This window comes from Canis lupus, chromosome 5 (genome assembly GCF_011100685.1).
Source record: "Canis lupus familiaris isolate Mischka breed German Shepherd chromosome 5, alternate assembly UU_Cfam_GSD_1.0, whole genome shotgun sequence".
Classification (NCBI taxonomy): Eukaryota; Metazoa; Chordata; class Mammalia; order Carnivora; family Canidae; genus Canis; species Canis lupus.
Genome location: NC_049226.1, coordinates 39,311,802 through 39,332,341, shown reverse-complemented (window position 1 = coordinate 39,332,341; position 20,540 = coordinate 39,311,802). Strand labels below are relative to the sequence as shown.

The window sequence follows — 20,540 nt, the reverse complement described above, 5'->3', positions numbered from 1 at the left end:
AGTTGTTTAGTAAAATATGGCCCTAGATTTCCTCATATCTTCGTAAGAACCTCTTGAGCAGACACGCTGACTTTGTGGGAGGTAGGAGGGGATTTGAGTATACATGTGTATGTTTACTCTTGGTGGTGTATGACTACATTATTGATGAGTGTGTGCTGGGCAGGGCTTCTGTTCCGTGATTTATCCAACCTTTATGTGATGACCAGTAAGCCTCTTAGCATGTTATCTGGATCATCAAAACTTGAAAGAGTCAATATTTATGACATCACCTGAAAATTTTAACTATATGTTTTTAAAACCTTCCAAGCACGATTCTGTAGGATTTAGTTTAGGTATTGGAAAAGAACCTGTTCCCAGCAAACCTCGAAGTTTGGTAGCCATTCTGTCAACCTGGGAGCCTCCTACTCCACCTCAGCAATGAGACCTTCTCAGACCATTCTATTGCCATTGAATGACAACCTCAACATCTCATTCACATTGGTCCTTGATACCTTCACAGTTACAGCAAATCCATAGACATGGGGAGGACATGGTCAGTGTTCTTGTTTGTGAGGCCCCTCTTCCACTCAACTGTAGTAGTGGTGTGCACGTGGAAGTGCTCAATAAATGTTTCTAATTGATTGGTAATGAGGACCAATTTGCAGATTGCCTTGCTGGAGGGATCTAACGATGGGACTGTTACCCATCTTTTGAATACAATGTAGGTGTCATGCTATCTGTCCTTTGGTGGAAGAAGAACTGAAGAAAAGGGTCTTCCTTCTGTCTTCTTGATCCAAATGTTTTTTTTTTAATTTTTAAAATTTATTCATGAGAGACACAGAGAGAGGCAGAGACACAAGTAGAGGGAGAAGCAGGCTCCGTGCAGGGAGCCTGATGTGGGACTTGATCCTGGGACTCCAGGATCACGCCCTGGGCCGAAGGCAGGCACTAAACCGCTGAGCCACCCAGGGATCCCCCAAAAAAGACTTTTAAACAAAAAACCCCACATTTATACTGTCTTTTACATTGGTAGTTACCTCTACTGATGCTCTTTTGTTTCTTCATGTGGATTTGAATTCTATCTAATGCCCTTTCATTCCAACCTGAAGGAACCTGTATAGCATTTCTTGCTAGTATGAACTCTCAGTGTTGATTATTTGTGAATGTCTTAATTTCTCCATTTTTGAGGATGCTTTTGATGGATATAGAATTCTTGGTTTACAGTTATTTTTTTTCCTTCCAACACTTTGAGTATGTCATTTCATTGCCTTTGGACTCCATAGTTTCTGTTGGTTTCTGATGAAAAATCAGTTGTTAATCCTTTTTATGGGATGAGGTGCTTCTCTCTTGATGCTTTCAATATTGTCTTGGACTTTGGCTTTTTACAGTTTGATTATGATATATCTAGATGTGGAATTCTTAACTTTATCACAGTTTGGGTTTGTTGAGCTTCTTGGATTTGTAGATTAATGTTTTTCATTATATTTGGAAAGCTTTTGGGTATTACTTCTTCAAATATTTCTGCGTCTTTCTCTCCTTTCTTTCTGGAACTCTTAGTATGATGTGTTGATGTTTAATGATGTCACAGGCTTCTGAGGTTCTCTTCATTGGTCTTCATTCTTTTTTCTTTCTGTTCTTTGGACTGGAAAATCTAAATTGACCCCTCTTCAAGTCTTTTGCTTCTTCTGCCTACATAAATGTGCTGTTGAGTCCCTCTAGTGGATTTTCATTTCAGTTATTATAGTTTTCAACTCCAGAATTTCTATTTGAACATTTTAAAAAGTATTTTCTAACTCTATTGGTATTCTCTATTTGGTGAGACACTATTCTCATACTTTCTTTTAGTTTTGTAGACATGTATTTGCTATTTGAACATGTTTAGAATAGATGATTTAAAGTCTTTGTCTTGAAAGTCCAACCATTAGGCTTCCTTGTAGATGGTTGCTATTGATTAAATTTTTTCCTCTCTATAATCTTTAGTATCTTATTATGCTTTATATATATATATATATTTGAAAACTGGGCGTTTGGCATATTTTAATATGATGTCTCTGGAAATCATATTCTTCCCCATTCCCAGGGTTGGTTGTGTTTTTTATTGTGTGTTTGTTTAGTGAGTCTGTATAGGTGTCTTGTTTGACTGCTGAAACCTCTATTCTATTAGCTGGGTAGTGCACTGACTGGAATAAGGTTTATTTGAACACCTGGAAGTAAAATATCTCCCACTCTTTGCCAAGGAGCTCTGTGTGCCTGTTGAGGGAAACTTTCAATCAGCCAGACAGTTTACAACTCTGCTCTTACTTTTGCTTGTGGAGAATATTAAGGTCAGCTAAGAGTGAGAGCTTAGGGCTTTTTCAGGTCTTTCCTCAGTATGTGTACAACCCTGTATATGGCCACATAGAGTCCCAAGAATATGCCTGAACTTTTCAAAATCCTTATGGACATTTTATTTCCTGGTTTTAACTTTAAAGCTTTTTGGTTAGTGTAATGTTTGATCTAATGGATATCTATTGCCTTAGGCAGCAGTGACTACAATAATTGCCTATGAAGGATTTCAAGGAATACTGTGCCCCCTCCACCTGTCCCCCTCCCCCCATCGGCCAAGTTAGTGGCTTTAGCATTGGGTGAGTTCCTACTATGGCAAAATAAAGACAAACTTCTTGAGCCAGTCTTCCAGGAAGCCTTGAGAGAGGCTGTAAAGGAAGTTTGTTGTAAAGGAAATTTGTTCTGTTTCCTCTAGTGCCAGGAATGTGGGCTGTTATTTTCATGGTTACCACTGAGCTGGGGGTTGGAAATGGGACCATGTCGGGTAAGTCAATATATCAAAAGTTCACTCTTTGTACTGGGACAAAGCCATTCTTTTTTGTCTGAGTGCTCTTTGGGTTGCTGTAAGCCTTTGGTTATTTTCCAGAGTTCTGAAAAAATTGAGTGTGATAGTTTTTGCTAGTTTTTTCATTGCTTTTATGGAAGGGTTTTGTGGAAGGATTTTGGAGTTCCTTCCACTATTCTTCCTGACATCACTCTCTGCAGTGTCTTTTGATAAAGAAGGAACAAAAAAGGAGACTTAAGAAAGAAATGACTTATTTCTAGGGTGAGATAAAATCTGAAAGGAGACTGGGCTATGATAGGATCATAATAATCATTATTGGGTTGATACTGGGCTGTCTGAAAGGTGCCTTCATTAATTTAATCCTGACAGCAGTCCTCTGAGGCAGAAATCACTAACCCTCCATTTTTCATTTCATTTTTAAAAAATATTTTATTTATTTATTCAATGAGAGACACACACAGAAAGAGAGAGGCAGAGACACAGGCAGAGGGAGAAGCAGGCCCCATGCAGGGAGCCTGACGTGGGACTTGATCCTGGGTCTCCAGGATCATGCCCTGGGCTGAAAGCGGTGCTAAACCGCTGAGCCACCCAGGCTGCCCTTTAACCCCTTTTCATAGAGGAGAAAACTAAAGACTGAGAGGTTATGGTACTTTCTCAAAGTTACACAGTCAGTAAGTGGTAGAATCAAGTTTTGATCCCAGGTTTTCTGATCCCAGAGCCCATGCTTTCCATCACGAGGCTATAATGGTATAGGCTGAACTACCAAATGTCATCAGAGCCTATGAGAAGTGCAGGTCTAGCTCTGCAAGATCAAAATAGATACTTTTGAAAGAGACAAACCCTTCTATCATAGGGTATCTCTCCTAGCTCTGGATTTTCCTACAAGTAGACTAAGATGCATTTAAGGCACCAATAAATGCTTTATGTTTCCATCTTAAAAATAAAACTAGAACTTTGTTGGACTTTCTTATACTTATTTTACACTGTGGAGTGAGTCATCATTTGATTGATTGATCTATCACATGAGCCACATTGGCCTTTTTGTTGTCCTTTAACATGCTAAGCATGCTGCTGCCTTTCAAAGTCTTTGTTGTTTCTGTTTTGCTAGAAGTTGGGGCTTTGAAACGTCTTAATCTGGCCCTTAGATATGATTCAGGGCTAAGGCCAAATGGTATGGGGTGGATGTCATTCTTTGAATCTACTGTATCAATGATCATACTCTGAAACTTGAGCTGACACTTGCCTTTTCAACAGATATTTATTGAGGACCTTCTATGGGCTAGGACTTGTGTTAGGTGCTGGGCATGCAAAGATGAGTAAGACATGTGTTCTGCCCAAGAGAATCTAACAGTGTACCTGAGGTTTGTGCATGTGTCTATGGGAAAGGGGAAATGGAAATAAAGTGTGACTTTATGGAGAAGGTAGCACATGAGTTGGGCCATGGATGGACTTGGATGGGTACAGATGGCAGGGATCAAAGGACTTGCTTTGCACATAAGATCTAACAAATTGGTGGCACCAAATTCAACTTTATAGTATCCTTAACAGGAATGGGGTAATTGTATTTTGCAGAATTGAATATTCCACACTCCTGGAGTCCCACTTGGCCACAGCCGTGGTAGGAAGGTTTTGTTGGAGGCATCTAAGCCTCCTGGTCCTCTCTCTGTTTCTGCTGGTTACCACAAAAGGGAGCTCTCATCCCTGGGAACAATTTTCTTTTGGGATATTTCACTGAAAGAACAGAAGCCATCAATTTAAGACCCTCAATGAAACTGCTGAAATATCAGGTTTTTGCTTCATATAAAGATGATCATTTTCCCATCTGTTCTGTTCTTTATCTATAAATGCTGCTTGAAAAGTAATCAAAACATCAAGCACTACTCTGCATGACTTTTGTAGAAACCAGCAGGTAGGAACCAAATTGTAAGAGGAAATATGTGATAATCTATGATCAGACAAAACAAAAGACAAAAAAATCCCACAAACCCATGACCTAAGCCTTTGCTTCTTGCTATCCTGTGGCACTGCGACCAGATTGGTGGAAAACTTACAGCAGAAGGGGAGGAGAGGGCACAACCATGTCTTGAAGGTTAAAGGTTTGCATCCAGAATTATGAAATGATGGCAAACATCACATGCAGGGCAGTTGTGACCAAAGCCTCCCAGCCATGCCCACAACATACCCCAAGCTTACAAACAAACCCCAGCAGTTTGACAGCCGACATGTACTGCCTGTTGCTCTGTTCCTTTCCAGGGAAGTGCTCCACGTGGCTCTACTCTTCCTCCGGGTAATCAGTGCCTGTGCAGATGGCAAGATCCGCATTTACAATTTCCTAAATGGGAACTGTCTGAAGGTGATGAAAGCCAATGGCAGAGGTGATCCTGTGCTGTCCTTCTTTATTCAGGGCAACAGGTGGGTGGTAGGCGTGGAGGTCAGAGCCTTGAGCTCTTTCGTTTGGATGATTTTCTTCTCCTCTGGGACACCAGCCCTGCATTTGCCGGCAGTAGGCGAGAGTGGGTGCTCCCCCTACAATGTTAGCTGTAGAAAGTTAATACTTTGGCTGTAGAAAGGCAATAATAATTTTGGGAGAGTGGCTAATCAGACTTTGCACAAAACTTAGCAAGCAGGGTTTGCATTACTCTTAAGTTGTCCTGGATGTCTGGGCTAATCAGGCAGTGAGTACAGTGTGGCTCCGCTGTCGATGTGTAGCCCCTGTTGCTTGCAGAGCGTTCTTTTTCTGACCTTCTGTCTCTGATACTCACTCCTGGTGCAAAGAGACTCATAGGAGGGTATGGGATGGTATTAGCAGGGGGTCCAGTGTTCAGTGGGGCAGAGCTGAGCAGGTTAGTTTACAGAAACCAGAATTGTGACTATCTCTAGGTAGTATTGTATTTGTCATAGGCTAGGTTGAAGGCAATATTTTGTGAAAATGCCCAAATAGAATTAACTTTTGCACCGGCTCAGTTGAAATCAGTTAATTTTCCTGAGCCTGATTGCCTTCCTTTTAATGCTACTATACTAGTGCTATTTCCCATCTTAAAGGGGCAGGGTTGGTAAGAATTCTCAATAAAGGGACACTTTTCAGTTACCAGGTAATAATCCCATTAAAAAAAATCACCTCTGACCTTTTCTCTTTCTTCTTTCTTTCTTTCTTTCTTTCTTTCTTTCTTTCTTTCTTTCTTTCTTTCTTCTTTCTTTCTTTCTTTCTTTCTTTCTTTCTTTCTTTCTTTCTTTCTTTCTTTCTTTCTTATTTTTTATTTATTTATGATAGCCACACACACACACACACACACACAGAGAGAGAGAGAGAGAGAGAGAGGCAGAGACATAGGCAGAGGGAGAAGCAGGCTCCATGCACCGGGAGCCCGACGTGGGATTCAATCCCCGGTCTCCAGGATCGCGCCCTGGGCCAAGGGCAGGTGCTAAACCACTGCGCCACCCAGGGATCCCTCTTTCTTTCTCTTTTCTTTTCTTTTCTTTTCTTTTCTTTTCTTTTCTTTTCTTTCTTTCTTTCTTATTTATGAGAGAGAGAGAGAGAGAGGCAGAAACATAGGCAGAAGGAGAAGCAGGCTTCCCACAAGGAGCCCGATGCAGGATTCAATCCTGGACCCCAGGATCACGCTCTGAACCAAAGGCAGATGCTTAACTGCAGAGCCACCCAGGAGTCCCCTGACCTTTTATTTATTTATTTATTTATGATAGTCACACACACAGAGAGAGAGAGAGAGAGAGAGAGGCAGAGACACAGGCGGAGGGAGAAGCAGGCTCCATGCACTGGGAGCCCGACATGGGATTCGATCCTGGGTCTCCAGGATCGCGCCCTGGGCCAAAGGCAGGTGCCAAACCGCTGCGCCACCCAGGGATCCCCTTTTCTTTTTTATGACATCCAAAGAGAGACAATTTCCTCTGAACCTGAGTAAAAGTGGAGTCCAAAAGGGATTCCTAATTGGAATGATTCCCCAAATTTCATTCTAGCATTTCTAACCAAAACAAGCCACTTTTACAGAGAGTTGATGCTGACAGTTACGGGGTTCAAATTCAGCATTTCAGAGCAGAAAGGAACCTACGCCTGGTATTGCCATTTCTTGTTTATGGTTCCAGGAGATCAAGGCACAGAGTAGATCTATGAGCATTGTGGACAACAGAAACCAGTGGGTGGTTGGGGGGCCGGGGCCCTGCTGGGGGGCTCAGGTTTGGAGTTCTTTTCCTACCAGGGCATAGAAATGTGGATTAGGGAAGATGGAAATCATCCTGCTTTATAAAAATGCAGCTGTTTTGTTTAAATGTAGAACATGCAAAGGGACCCTGGAATGATAGAGGGATGGAGAGTTGGCTGGAGGGTCAACGAGGGAGCAAATTCCTCCCCATTACAGAATTTTCCTTACCCCCATCACAGCAATGAAACATGACATTTGATTTTTTTTAATCTTTATTTATTTATGATAGTCACACACACACAGAGAGAGAGGCAGAGACACAGGCAGAGGGAGAAGCAGGCTCCATGCACCGGGAGCCCGACATGGGATTCGATCCCAGGTCTCCAGGATCGCGCCCTGGGCCAAAGGCAGGCGCCAAACCGCTGCGCCACCCAGGGATCCCCGAAACATGGCATTTGGATGCTGTGCCCTAAAAAAAAAAAGAGTGAATTTTAAGACATTAATGAGTACCTAACCTTTCTGCTTTGGGCACCCTAGGGACTTGGCACTCACTCTATGAACGGAAATTTATTTTAAAATATTTTACCTTGAAAAGTGAAGTGATCAAAACATATGTACCCTGCTTACAGTTAATTTTAAAGAGAATTACCCCTGTTGCCTGGCCTGCTACCATTCATGGCTCCAGACCCTCCAATCACCTCCACCATCCTGTTTGTAGAGTCATTTCTTAGGCCCTTGGGCTTAGCATTGGATGGGACAGTATTTGTTTTGTTTTTTTTTAAAGACTTTATTTATTTATTCATGAGAGAGATAGAGAGGCAGAGACACAGGCAGAGGGAGAAGCAGGCAGAGGGAGAAGCAGGCTCCATGCAGGTAACCCAACATGGGACTCGATCCTGGGTCTCCAGGATCACACCCTTGGCTGCAGGCGGTGCTAAACCACTGCGCCACTGGGGCTGCCCCAGATGGGACAGTATTTGAAATGCTGGAGGCCGGGTAGTTGTGGCCTCCTTGCCTTTTGTGGGCAATCTTGTTGTTTTGGTTCCAGGATGGTGATCAACACGGAGAGCAATATTCTCATGTTCCAGTTTGAGAATATAAAGTGGCAGTATGCTCCGGACCGGGCCAAACAAAAGAAGAAGGATAAAGAGGATGACTGGGAAGAAAATGGCCTCACAGAAATTCTCTCCAGGTCTAGCACTCAGGTTTTCAGCCTGAAGGACTCCATGTCCAGTAAACAAACTGTGGCCCAGGAGTCCTTATTAAGTAAACCCTACAGGTCCCGAGTTTTCCTCAAGGCAACCAAGGTACCTACAGGTAAGAGAGCTGCATCCTAGGCCACCTCAGTGGTACCCGATGAACCACCTGGGGAGGGGGGGCTGGCAGGACTAGTTTTTCTGTATGAGAACCTTTAAGGAAGGTGGGAGACCATTCTCCAGCTCAAGAGAATCTCCTGATTTTCAAGACCTGGGTTTACAAACATACTAGAATCTTTGTACAGTAGATGATACTGGCCCTTACCACTTGCCATTAAAACGAAAAACAACCAACGCTCTCCACCCCCATTCAAACATAGATTGCATAATTATTTCCTTAGAACAGAGACAAGATATTATTATACCATAGAAAAATGTTCTATGCAGAATGTATTATCTCTAGAGCCCTGGTTGATAACATGCATACCCAGAGAATACTAGTAGGAAGCAGATGCGCGTGTGTGTACATGCGTGTGAGTGGTGTGTGGAATGCCAGACTCCTTCCTTTCACTTGTCCCATATTTGTTATGTGAAACTGGATCTGCGGCTCTAGAGAGAACATCAAGAGATCGCGTCCAGGTGTGTTACACGACAAATGATGAGCTCTGTCTTGAAAAGAGAGACCAGTAGGTTTAGATAATGCCTAAAGCTTGACAATCAGTTGAAAAAGTGGGTGAGAGAAGAGGCAGGAGGTGATGCAGACCTCAGGCTCCAGACGACTTACCTAGTGTCACCTGACGACAAACAACAAGGTGATAGTTTGGGTGAAAATCAGCCAAATTACCAGCTATGCCCCCATTATTTAGACCTAACTGAATTATGTAATTACTATGATTTCCTCCTTAATCTTCCTTTAGAAGTGTTATTAGAGGCACCTCAAAGTCAAGGAAAGTTAAAATCGCCCCGGAGAGATGGCAAGAAGAGAGCAAGTCCTGTTTCTAAGGAAGCAAATGGCATAGATGGTGGACAAGAGAGTTCTGAAACAAAATCCCTCACAGGAGATACAACCAATGGTGATATTTTATTCCAGATCAGGGGCAAGATCCTCTCCCTCCCTGTCTCTCTATTGCTCACTTGGTCTGTCCTGTCTAGTTTTTCAGCAAGTCAATGACTTTGCTTATCTTTGAGAATTCAGAGTGGGTAAAATGTCTGACTTTGCTGAAGGGTTATTGGTTTTCCTTACTAACTTGAGGTCCAGCATGAAAACCTTTGGAAGAGCTGTGTTTCCAGTTTAGGGCTCACAGGCTGCCTCCCATGCCTGCCACTGAGACTTCTCACTTCTTGGACTGGTGTGTCATCATGAATAGGACATCCCTTTGTTGTTTTTGAGAGAGACTTTGGTAAAAATTTAGATTGCTTTCAAATATTTTTTGCTAATGTAATAGTGGTTCTTTGAATCAAATTCCCTATAAAGACCAGCTTCAAGGTGAGGGTAAAACTAAGTTTCAGGAGGGCTATACTAACAATGGGCATCCTTGAATATACCTAATGTTTATGTACCCATAGAGGTATATCTATAGTGTAAAGTCTTAGGAGTGGCAATGCGGAGGCAAAGGATAACTGCCCTTAAAAATTAGAAAGATATTGGGGCACCTGGATGGCTCAGCTGGTGAAGCATCTGACTCTTGATTTCAGCTCAGGTCATGATCTCAGAGTCGTGAGATTGAGCCTCACAGCAGGCTCTGCACTTAGTGGGGAATCTGCTTTTCTCTCTTTCTCCCTCTACCCCTGCTTGGGCTCTCTCTCTAAAATAAATAAGTAAGTAAGTAAATAAATAAATAAACCTATAAAAATTGGAAAGATATTACATCCTTGTTTACTGCAGCATTATTTACAATAGCCAAACTATGGAAGTTCCCCGAGTGTCCATCAATAGATGAATGGATAAAGAAGAGGTGGTATAGGGGTGCCTGGGCAGCTCAGATATATAGGTGACTGATTCTTGGTTTTCGCTCAGGTCATGATCTCAGGGTTGTGAGATCTAGCCCTGCAATCAGGCTCCATGCTCTGCGCAGAGTCTGCTTCAGATTCTCTCTCCCTCTCCCTCTGTCCTTCCTGCTCATGCTCTCTCTCACATATAAATAAATTTAAAAAGAATTGGAAAAAAAAGAAGAGGTGGTACATACACACACACACACACACACACACACACACACACTGGAATATTACTTAGCTATAAAAAGGAAAAATATTTCCATTTGGATCTAGGTATAATGCTAAGTGAAATAAGTCAGTCAGAGAAGAACAAATACCATATGATTTCACTTTTTTGTGAAATTTAAGAAACAAAGCAAAACAAACAAAGAAATAAAGACCAAAACCAGACCCCTAACTGTAGAGAATAAACTGATGGTGACCAGAGAGGAGGTGGGTAGGGGGGATGGGTAAAATAGGTGGAGGGGATGAAGAGTACGCTTGTCATGATGAGTACTAGGTAATGTATAGAATGATTGAATTACTATATTGTATACCTGAAGCTAACATAATACTGTATGTTCACTATACTGGAATTAAAATGTTTTAAAATAATGAAAAAAGAAGATAACACTAGCATAACTGATTATTTTCTTTGGATTAAAAAAAATTAGAGGAGCACCTGGGTGGCTCAGTTGGTTAAGCATCTGACTCTTGATCTCAACTCAGGTCTTGATCTCAGGGTCATGAGTTTAAGCCCTGCCTTGAGGGTGTTTTCTTAAGAAATAAAAAAATAAAAATAGAAAAAATTCAGAAGGATATTGCCACAGTCATCCTTAAAAAATGATTCATCAACTTACAGTCCCACCAACAATGCATGAGAACTCCCATTGCATCCATGCCCAAACTGGGTGTTATCCATAGTTTTGTACTTGCTTATCCATAATTTTGCACTTGCTTATGTGATAAATAAAAATAGTATTTGCATTTCTTTAAAGTTGATCACTAACAAATGAAATGTCCACCAGTGGGCAATGACTAAGTTGATAAAGAAAAATTCATACTGTGGAATATGATCTACTAGCTAAAAATTGTATCATGAGGATCCACATATAGTGACTTAGAGATTCACAATATATTCTTATACAAAAAAAGACACATTAATGAACAATGAGTCATCACAATTCCTTAAAAAAAAATTTGAGTATAGTTGACCCACAGCGTTCCATTAGCTTCAGATGTACAACATAAGGATTTGACAGATTTGTATATGACACCCTGTTCACCACAAGTGTAGCTGCCATTTGTCTCCATACAACTCTATTACAATATCATTGACTGTAATCCTTATGCTGTGCCTTTTATTCCTGAGACTTCATTCATTTCTTTACTGGAAGCCTGTATCTCTCACTTCCCTTCACCCATTTTGCTCATTTCCCCACCACTTGCACAACTACTTGCACATAAGGTTGTGCTCTGTATTTTTAGGTCTGATTCTACTTTTTGTTTATTCTTTTTTTTTTTTTTAAGTTTCACTTGTTCACTTGTGAGTGAAATCATGTGGTGTTTGTCTTTCTTGGTCTGACTTATTGAACTTAGCATAATACCCTCCAGATCAATCTATGTTGTCTCAAATGGCATAATTTCATCCTTTTTAATGACTACGTAATATTCTTCTGTATATGTGTGTGTGTGTGTCACCACTGAGTATGTTAGCTGTGGGTTTTTCATATATGGTCTTTATTAAGTTGAGGTATTTCCTTCTAACCCCACTTTTTCAACACAATTCCTTTTTTTTTTAAGATTTTGTTTATTTATTTATTTTAGAGACAGTGTGGGGGCGGGGCAGAGGGAGAAGGAGAGAATCTCAAGCTGACTCTACGCTGAGCTGGGAGCCTGACTTGGGTGGGGCTCAATCTTGTGACCTGAGCTAAAGTCAAGTCAGACGCTTAGCTGACTCAGGCATTCAGGTGCCCCGACACAATTCTTTTTCTTAGAGGAGAAAAGCTATGTATGTTTTCACACACACATGCAGAGTGGTTTATTATGAGATTAGAAGGACAGATTTTGACATCTTAATTTTATTTTTGTATGCTTTAGTAAAAATACTTAATATTTTACAATTTAACAGGAATGTAATAATATGTAATATAATCATTTAATACTGTAATTATTAAATAATATTTAATGATTTAACAATATTTAATAATTTTTAAAAAGATTTTTATTTATTTATTCATGAGAGACACAAAGAGAGATGCAGACACATAAGCAGAGGGAGAAGCAGGCTCCCTACGGTGAGCCCATGAAGGACTTGATCCTATCTGGAATCGCACCCTGAGCCAAAGGTAGACGCTCAACCATTGAGCCACCCCAGGTTCCCCACAACATTTAATAATTTAATGAGATATTATTTTTCTAACAAAGTAGACAGGGAGATATTTGAAACTTCCTTCTTAGTATTCCCATACACAAACATCTTGGGATAAAGCCCTTTTTGTCAAGGAAAATTATATGCTCAGTGCACTTTGCGTTTTATTTGCTAGTTATGCATTGACATAATTTGGGATACAGACTTTTAATTGTTAGGTTGGACTAGACAAATAACTTCTATTTTTCATGACTGAGTTATTCCTTTTGTAAAATGGGGATAATGCAGGGCACCCAGGTAGCTCCGTGGTTGAGCGTCTGCCTTTGGCTCAGGTCATGATTCCGGAGTCCTGGGATCAAGTCCCACATTGGGCTCCCTGCAGGGAGCCTGCTTCTCCCTCTGCCTGTGTCTCTGCTTCTCTCTGGGTGTCTCTCATGAATAAATAAACAAAATCTTTTTTAAAAAATGGGGATAATGCTTTCAGTATATCTGTGAGGTATTGTAGGGATTGAAAAGCCCAAATGGGAGAGATAAAATAGATTTGCTCATGTGTGAAGACATCCTTGTTACTTCATAGGTATTTAGCATCTTGGAAGCCTTGATTGTATTAGTATGCTAGAGTGAATCTCTTGTTCATGTCAAGTGGCTTTTGGAACTGCTGCTATTACTCAAAAACATTTTAGGAACTCCTTTTCAGAAATTGCACTTTTTGGTTATGTTGTGATATTTTGCATTTCCTAGAGGTGATATATATTTTGGAGGCTGTTTTGGTTTTGGAAATGCCCAAAGATCATTTAGAATCAAGTTTGATTAGTAATCAATAAGACGGAGATCAAACTTTATGATACAATTTTTGTTTAGAGATTCATTACTATAAATTTATTTTTTTATTTTATGTTTTTAAAATATTTATTTATTCATGAGAGACACAGAGAGAGAGGCAGAGACATGGACAGAGGGAGAAGCAGGCTCCCCACTGAGCAGGGAACCTGATGCAGGGTTGATCCCAGGTCCATGGGATCAGGCCCTGAGCCGAAGGCAGATGCTCAACCATTGAGCCATCCAGGCATCCCTCATTACTATAAATTTAGAAGGCCTATTTTCTGTGAATCATAAAAGAGGGGTGAAGCTCCCTCCTACAGGGAGGTTTCAAAATGTGTGAAATACTGGGATTATATCCCTTCCCTCCAAAACATGCATATCTAGAGTTTAATACACACTTGTCCTCAGGTTCTAGGAGATTTATTAAACACTTGTTGTGTTGAATATGTCATCATTTCCAGTGTCACAGAGGATTTTTGTCCACATCTTGGCATGGCCATTGGATAACAAAGACCTCAGTTTGCACAGCCATTAGAATGGGTTTAATTTTCATGCATAACTACTTACTGGTTTTCATGGAACACTCTGACTTGCTTTTGTTTTCTCTTTCTGAAAAACTAGAGGATGGGGAAAAAGTACAAAAAGAAGGACAACTCAAAACTCCTGGAGACTTGATCAGGCGTTCAAAGAAAAAGCGCTGGCAAATCCCTATGTCGCCAGATCAGTTCCTTCTGACAGTTAATGCCCTGCAGCAGGCTCATAATTCAGGGGAGTTTGCCTATCCCCGGAGGCCCCAAACCCAAGTCATTGATGCCTGGGGACCTTCAATTTCCCATCCAAGGAAGGTCCTGAGTTTCAAAGGAAAATCAGTCCAACACGCAGTCGATAGGTTGAGGTGGAACCACCCTCCCATCAATGTGAAACAAACCAATATTCCCCTTGAGATCCAGAAACTGCAGCCCAACCTGAAGAACTCTTTGCACAGTCCCAGGGTCCAGTCCACCATACCCCAGCCTGTGATTATCCGCCCCAGATTCGAGAGCAGCCTCAGGGGTGAAGACCAGGCGACCAGCTCCATCGATGGGACCGTGCGCAACTTCAGCCCATTAACCAGCCTGCAGGTTATTAAACCCAACCGCATGCTGGCTCCACCAATGGGCATGACAACCAAGTCTGTCAAGAAAGAACGACCTCGCTTCTACAAGACCCTTGATCCCTTTAGAATGAACACTGAGTTCATGTTGTTGACGGTAAAGGAGGAGAAAGAGTATGGGGAAGCCAAGATGAAGGAGTATCAGGCCAGAGAGCCCAGTGGAGTGGTCAATCCAGAAAAAGCCAGCAAAGCTGCATGGATCAGGAAAATCAAAGGGCTACCTATCGATAATTTCATGAAGCGAGGGAAAACAGCAGCCCCTGAACTTGGACAAAACATGTTTATCTGAACCAGCCTTGGGAAATGAACATCTTAAAATAAACAGAGAACCAAGTGGATGTTGGTGTTTGGCCTTTTGTTTTGCTTGTTTGTTTGTTTTGGACTATACCTTGGCGATGTGGGTAGTCTTAATTATCTTCCTAAGAACCAAAGAATTGATACTATCATCAAGAAAACGGGGGTGGGGTGGGGTTACTGGGAGAGATTGCCATCTGTGTTCCCACTGAAAACCATTTAATGAAACTTATGAAAGCCCAACATCACTGGTGGGAGATGGGAAAGTGATCATTGGAAAATTAAATACCACTCATCACCACCAATTTAGTGCTATTATTCTGATAGCAAATGAACTGATAATACTGTATCGGAATAATGCATTGGAATTCCCTGGTATTTTTGCACTGAAGCCTGATGAAGCTCAATGAGTCCAGTTAATCTAAAAGGAGAGGCCCTGGGATCCCTGGGTGGCACAGCGGTTTAGCGCCTGCCTTTGGCCCGGGGCGCGATCCTGGAGACCCGGGATTGAATCCCATGTCGGGCTCCCGGTGCATGGAGCCTGCTTCTCCCTCTGCCTATGTCTCTGCCTCTCTCTCTCTCTCTCTGTGTGACTATCATAAATAAATAAATAAAAAAAACAAAAAACAAAAACAAAAAAAAAAAAATAAAAGGAGAGGCCCTTAGTAGGGCTGACCTATTGCATTTGAGAACATTATGTATTCTTTTCCTTCTCAGAGCTAACTCCTGTGGAACAGAATTAAGCATATTTGTCTTTTCTTCAAAGAAGGACACTCATATCAAATGTGTTGATGTTTCCACTTAGACCTTCCAAGGATGATGTCAGGGACGAGGCAAGTAATTAAAGAAAAAAAATGTAGTACACTATGGGAGTTATGGCCCATTGGAGAGCTCAAGCCCTATCCAAAGGGGTGGCTTCTCCTTGATGGCTCAGCATGACCACAGTATGGTGTGAAATAATGGAAAATATATATTGGTCTCTGCCCCCAGTTCCTGGCACAGAGCTTCTGAAACCCTTATAAATTCCTAACTGATATGACCACTAGGAGCATCTTTTGTTCTAATGAGGGGACTCAGAGTGAGCTCCTGGATGGCTCCTGGATGGGGGCTGGTCACCGGAAAGACCAAGTCAGGATTAGAAGGTTAGAGATTTTAGCGCCCCCCCCCCTTCCTTCAGAGAGGAGAGAGTGGCTGGAAATGGAGTTCATGATCCATGATACCTACTGTGATGAAGCCGCCATAAAAATCTCAATAGCATGGGGCTCAGAGAGTTTCCAGGTTGGTGAACACATGGGGAAGGTGACACACCCCAACTCCACAGACTCTCTCAGACCTTGCCCTATATGTCTTTTTAAAAAAAAATTTATTTATTTATGCAATTCTCTCTCTATGAGAGAGAGAGAGGCAGAGACACAGGCAGAGGGAGAAGCAGGCTCCATGCAGGGAGCCCGACGTGGGACTCGATCCCAGGTTTCCAGGATCACACCCTGGGCTGAAGGCAGCGCTAAACCGCTGAGCCACCAGGGCTGCCCTGCCTTGTATGTCTTTATTTGGTTGTTCATCTGTGTCTTTTAATACAGGTAAGTAAATGTTTCCCTGAGTTCTGTGAGCCCCTCTAGCAAATTAATTGAACTTAAGAAGGAGGTCATTGGAACCTTTGATCTATAGCCAGTTGGTCAGAAGCCCAGGTGAGAAACTGGGCCTCCAAGTGGCATCTGAAGAGTGTGTGTGTGAGAGAGTGCAAACACATGTGTGTGAGGGTCTTCTGGGACTGAGCCTATAACCTGTGGGATCTGGCTTCTATCTCCTGATAGATAGATACTGTCAGAATTGAATTGAATTGTAGGATACCCAGCTGGTATTCCAGAAAATTGCTTGGCGTGGGGAAGAAACTTCCACGCATCTAGTGACCAGAAGAGAAGTGCTTTATGGGAAGAGTAAAGGAGATAGTGGAAAAACACAGTAGGGAAGAATTGGGCTTTTGCCTGCACAGCAGGTAGACTGAACCAAGCTTTTTTGACATAGGAAGTAATAGATTCAGATAGAATGCAGGGGTGCTTGGGTGGCTCAGTCCAGTAAGCAACCAACTCTTGATTTCAGCTCAGGTCATGATCTCAGAGTCCTGGGATACAGCCCTGAGTTGGCTCTGCGCTCTCTGTGGCATCAGCTTCAGTTTCTCTCTCTCTTCCTCCCTGCTCACTCTCAAGTAAATTAACGCAGCACTAATAAATAGCCATGTAAAAATTGTGATTTCTATGGAAGGGATCCCCTCCATGAAGGAAATGTGTTAATTCCATGAGTCTCCCAACAGCACTTTGATGTAGGCTGGGCAGATAGGCTATTGTTACAATCACACTATTATAATCACAGTGTCAGAGATGACGTAAAGTCGTTGAATTTCAGGTCCTTCACGGAGTGAAATGATACCTCCAGCGATTAAACTTAAAAGCAGTAATAAGAATTCCATTTAGTAAGCACGTTTACCCTACTGGGATACCATTTTCTTCCTTTTTTTTTTAAAGATTTTGAGAGACACAGATTGAGAGAGAGGCAGAGACACAGGCAGAGGGAGAAGCAGGGAGCCCAATATGGACAGGGGACTCGATCCCAGGTCTCCAGGATCACGCCCTGGACTGAAGGCGGCGCTAAACCGCCGAGCCACCCGGGCTGCCCTGGGATACTGTTTTCATCCCCACTTTATAACTGGGGAGCGATGGACGTAGAAGCTAGCTGGGCAGCTAGTACCTGGAGATGCAGGGACTCAAACCCACGCTCTCAACCTCTGTTCCTTCCTGTTTCCTGGCCTGTCTTCCTCCCTGCATTTAGAGCCCTCCATCTCGTTTCTTCTTAGCACCTTCCCGCCTCTTTACAGGAGCACGTTTATCTTTTTTCAGTTGCTTCTACAATTTAGGGTACACATACAGTACATGAACATATGCTGTAAAACATTCAAACACAATGCAACTGTGAAACAATAGGGCCCCACGCCCCTTGCTCTCAGGTCACGGATGGAGCCTTGGGGATGCTCTCGCCAGGGTCTTTCGCTCCGCTGGGACCAGCCCTCCGCCCCCGCTCAGTCCTCGCTTCGCAGCCGGCTAACGGGAGCCGAGTCCCTCCCTGCGCTCGCCCAGACCCCCGCCGCCCGCCGCCCGCCGCCCGCCACCTCGCGCTCCGCCCCAGCTTGCCCCGCCCACACCCTCGCCCCGCCCCCGAGACCCCCAACCGGCCTCGCGCTCCGCCCCAGCTCGCCCCGCCCACGCCCTCGCCCCGCCCCCGAGACCCCAACCGGCCTCGCGCTCCGCCCCAGCTCGCCCCGCCCACGCCCTCGCCCCGCCCCCGAGACCCCCCAACCGGCCTCGCGCTCCGCCCCAGCTCGCCCCGCCCACGCCCTCGCCCCGCCCCCGAGACCCCAACCGGCCTCGCGCTCCGCCCCGGATGCCCCGCCCACGTGCTCGCCCCGCCCCCGCAGTCACGCCCCTTGGGAAGCACCTGGAAGCGGAAGTGGGAACGGTCCGCGCTTGTCCTTTGTCCCGCCCCTCCCGTGGCGACCGCGTCGCGTCAGCTGCGGGGCTGACGTGGCTCCCGGAAGTGGGGCTGGCGCAGGGCCGTCATGTTGCAGCAGGTGAGGGGCTGCGGGCGCGCCTGGAGGGCGGGTGTGGGTGTGGGTGTGGCTGGGCGCCGGGCCTGCCGGGTCCGAGGGGCGCCAGTGTGGCGGCCCCGGGCCCTTGAGCCTGCAGCCCCGCTTGCAGCCCCAGCCTGGGAGTGGGGGCCGCGGGGGGGCGAGGGCCGCGGGCGCGTGTCCGGGAGCGCGGTCGGGAGCCCCAAGGCCTGTGGTGGAGGAGGGTGGCCCGGCTGCGCCTGTGCAGAAGCCCCGTGGCCGCCGACGCGGGGCGCTGGGCGGCGCGGGTGCCGGGCTGCGGGGACGCTCTCAGGTGTGAAGTTGCGGGTGGTCCGGCTTTCCCCAGCCGTTCCGGGACTCCGAGGGCTGCTCCGCCGTCCAGTGCGAGGAGGAGGCACCGCCAGGGATGGAGCCTTGGCCTCCGTGCGTCCGTTGCCTCCGTGCGTCCGTTGCCGGAGTGACGCCAGTGGTGATTGTTACCACTTTGGTGATCGCATCTGTGCCCTTAAGAGTTAGTTGCCGTTTGCGACCAGATGAGTAAGAATCATTTAATAATCTCTTCCCATGCTAGAAACTTTTTTGCTGCTTATAGTGCACTTTCACTAAAAAATGTAGGTACTTTTTTCTTACTGAGGGATTACTATGGGCCTGGCACTCACTGTTCTGGGCCTGGGATAGGGCTGTGAGCAGTACAGACAGACAGGCTTACGGTGCCGGGGGTGGGAGGAGAGAATAAGTCACATAGCTGAGGAGGTTTTCAGGTAATGAGGGCAAACACACAGTGATGTGGCAAGTATCAGAGAAACAGGACAACCTTAGAATTTATGGTCAGAAAAGACCACTCTGAGGAGGTCGCTTGAGTGGAGAAGATCCAATGATGGTTATTATTATTTTTTTAAGGATTTTTAATTATTTATTCATGAGAGACACAGAGAGGAAGAGACAGAGGCAGAGGAACCCAGGCTCCACGCAGGGAACCCGACCTGGGACTCGATCCCGGGACCTCCGGGGTCACGCCCTGAGCCGAAGGCAGATGCTCAGCTTCGGAGCCACCCAGACGTCCCTCCAATGATGGTTAGATTCCGCTTTCAGAACGTGAACCCAGGCTGAAGAAAAACACCATGCTGACTGTTCCCATTTTTTTTTTTAATTTAAGATTTTATTATTTATTTGACAGGGAGAGAGCACAAGCAGGGGGAAAGGCAGGCGGAGGGAGAGGGAGAAGCAGGCTGCCTGCTCAAGGCCTGATCTTGGGATCACGACCAGAGCTGGAAGCTTAATGGACTGAGCCACCCAGGCGTCCACTTCATTTCACTGCCTCCAATGCATCCACCCTAGAGCAACCCATTACCTCTTGACTCCGTTATTAGGATTAGAATCCTAAACCAGCCTCATAGCTTTGTGTCTTTGTCTTTCCCTCTCCCTCCCAGAGTCTCCATACAGTAGCCAGAATTTTCCTTTTTTTAAATTTTTTTTTATTTATTCAGAGAGACATAGAGAGAGAGGCAGGGACACACAGGCAGAGGGAGAAGCAGGCTCCATGCAGGGAGCCCGAAGTGGGACTTGATCCCAGGTCTCCAGGATCACGCCCTGGGCTAGTAGCTAAACTGCTACACCACCGGGGCTGCCCCAGAATTTTCCTTTTAATACCTAAATTGGAATGTGATAGTCCTGTGCGCAGGACATGCTAATGGTTCCTATTCTCAATTTTTTTTTTAAAGTTCTTAATATCAGAATCTTCAGCTTAAAGTTCAAAACTCTTAATTTCGCCCTGATGTGCCCACAGCCTTCCCCATCTTGGTAAAGGCAGCTCCAAAAGTGCAGAACTATTTGTCTTTTTTCTTATTACAGGGTGTACCACTTAAAAACAGTGCTTGGCGCTCGGTATTTATTTAATAAGCCAGTTTTACAAAGAACAGGGTAAGAGAAAAGAGTGTTCTAGGAAGAACTAGATAGAACAAATGTAAAAGGACCCAGTGGGGTGCAAATTTGGCATGTTCAAGGAATTAAAAAGAAGACTTAGTGTGGCATGGGCACAGTTACTCTATAGGTTTCCTGTTGCTGCAGATTATCATAAATTTAGTGGCTTAATTCAGATTTATCACATCACAGTTCTGGGTCAGAAGTCCAAAATGAGTCCTGAGG

At 44.2% G+C, this 20,540-nt stretch overlaps 2 protein-coding genes and 1 long non-coding RNA gene across 7 annotated transcripts in view; 2 read left to right on the top strand and 1 right to left on the bottom strand.

Annotated features, from left to right (window-relative positions):
* Window positions 1-14,820, top strand: part of CDRT1 (CMT1A duplicated region transcript 1) — a 35,840-nt gene extending 21,020 nt beyond the window's left edge. For 2 of the 5 annotated variants that reach the window (XM_038536955.1, XM_038536954.1), the window contains exons 11-14: window positions 5,063-5,221; window positions 8,015-8,283; window positions 9,080-9,235; window positions 13,951-14,820. In XM_038536955.1, the coding sequence (XP_038392883.1) occupies window positions 5,063-5,221; window positions 8,015-8,283; window positions 9,080-9,235; window positions 13,951-14,771 (1,405 nt within the window). In that variant the 3' untranslated portion in view covers window positions 14,772-14,820. Of the gene's footprint in view, window positions 1-5,062; window positions 5,222-8,014; window positions 8,284-9,079; window positions 9,236-12,379; window positions 12,485-13,950 lie in introns of all 5 variants that reach the window. The other 3 variants (XM_038536958.1, XM_038536956.1, XM_038536957.1) reach the window with 3 other exon arrangements.
* Window positions 7,381-18,838, bottom strand: LOC106558818. The gene is made up of 3 exons (XR_005359567.1): window positions 18,266-18,838; window positions 17,522-17,676; window positions 7,381-7,435 (listed from the first exon to the last, which is right to left on the bottom strand). It is a non-coding gene; the product is annotated as an uncharacterized LOC106558818 (long non-coding RNA).
* Window positions 18,320-20,540, top strand: part of TVP23B (trans-golgi network vesicle protein 23 homolog B) — a 19,358-nt gene continuing 17,137 nt past the window's right edge. The window contains 1 exon segment of the mRNA NM_001281930.1: window positions 18,320-18,398. Within this exon segment, the coding sequence (NP_001268859.1) occupies window positions 18,387-18,398 (12 nt within the window). The 5' untranslated portion in view covers window positions 18,320-18,386.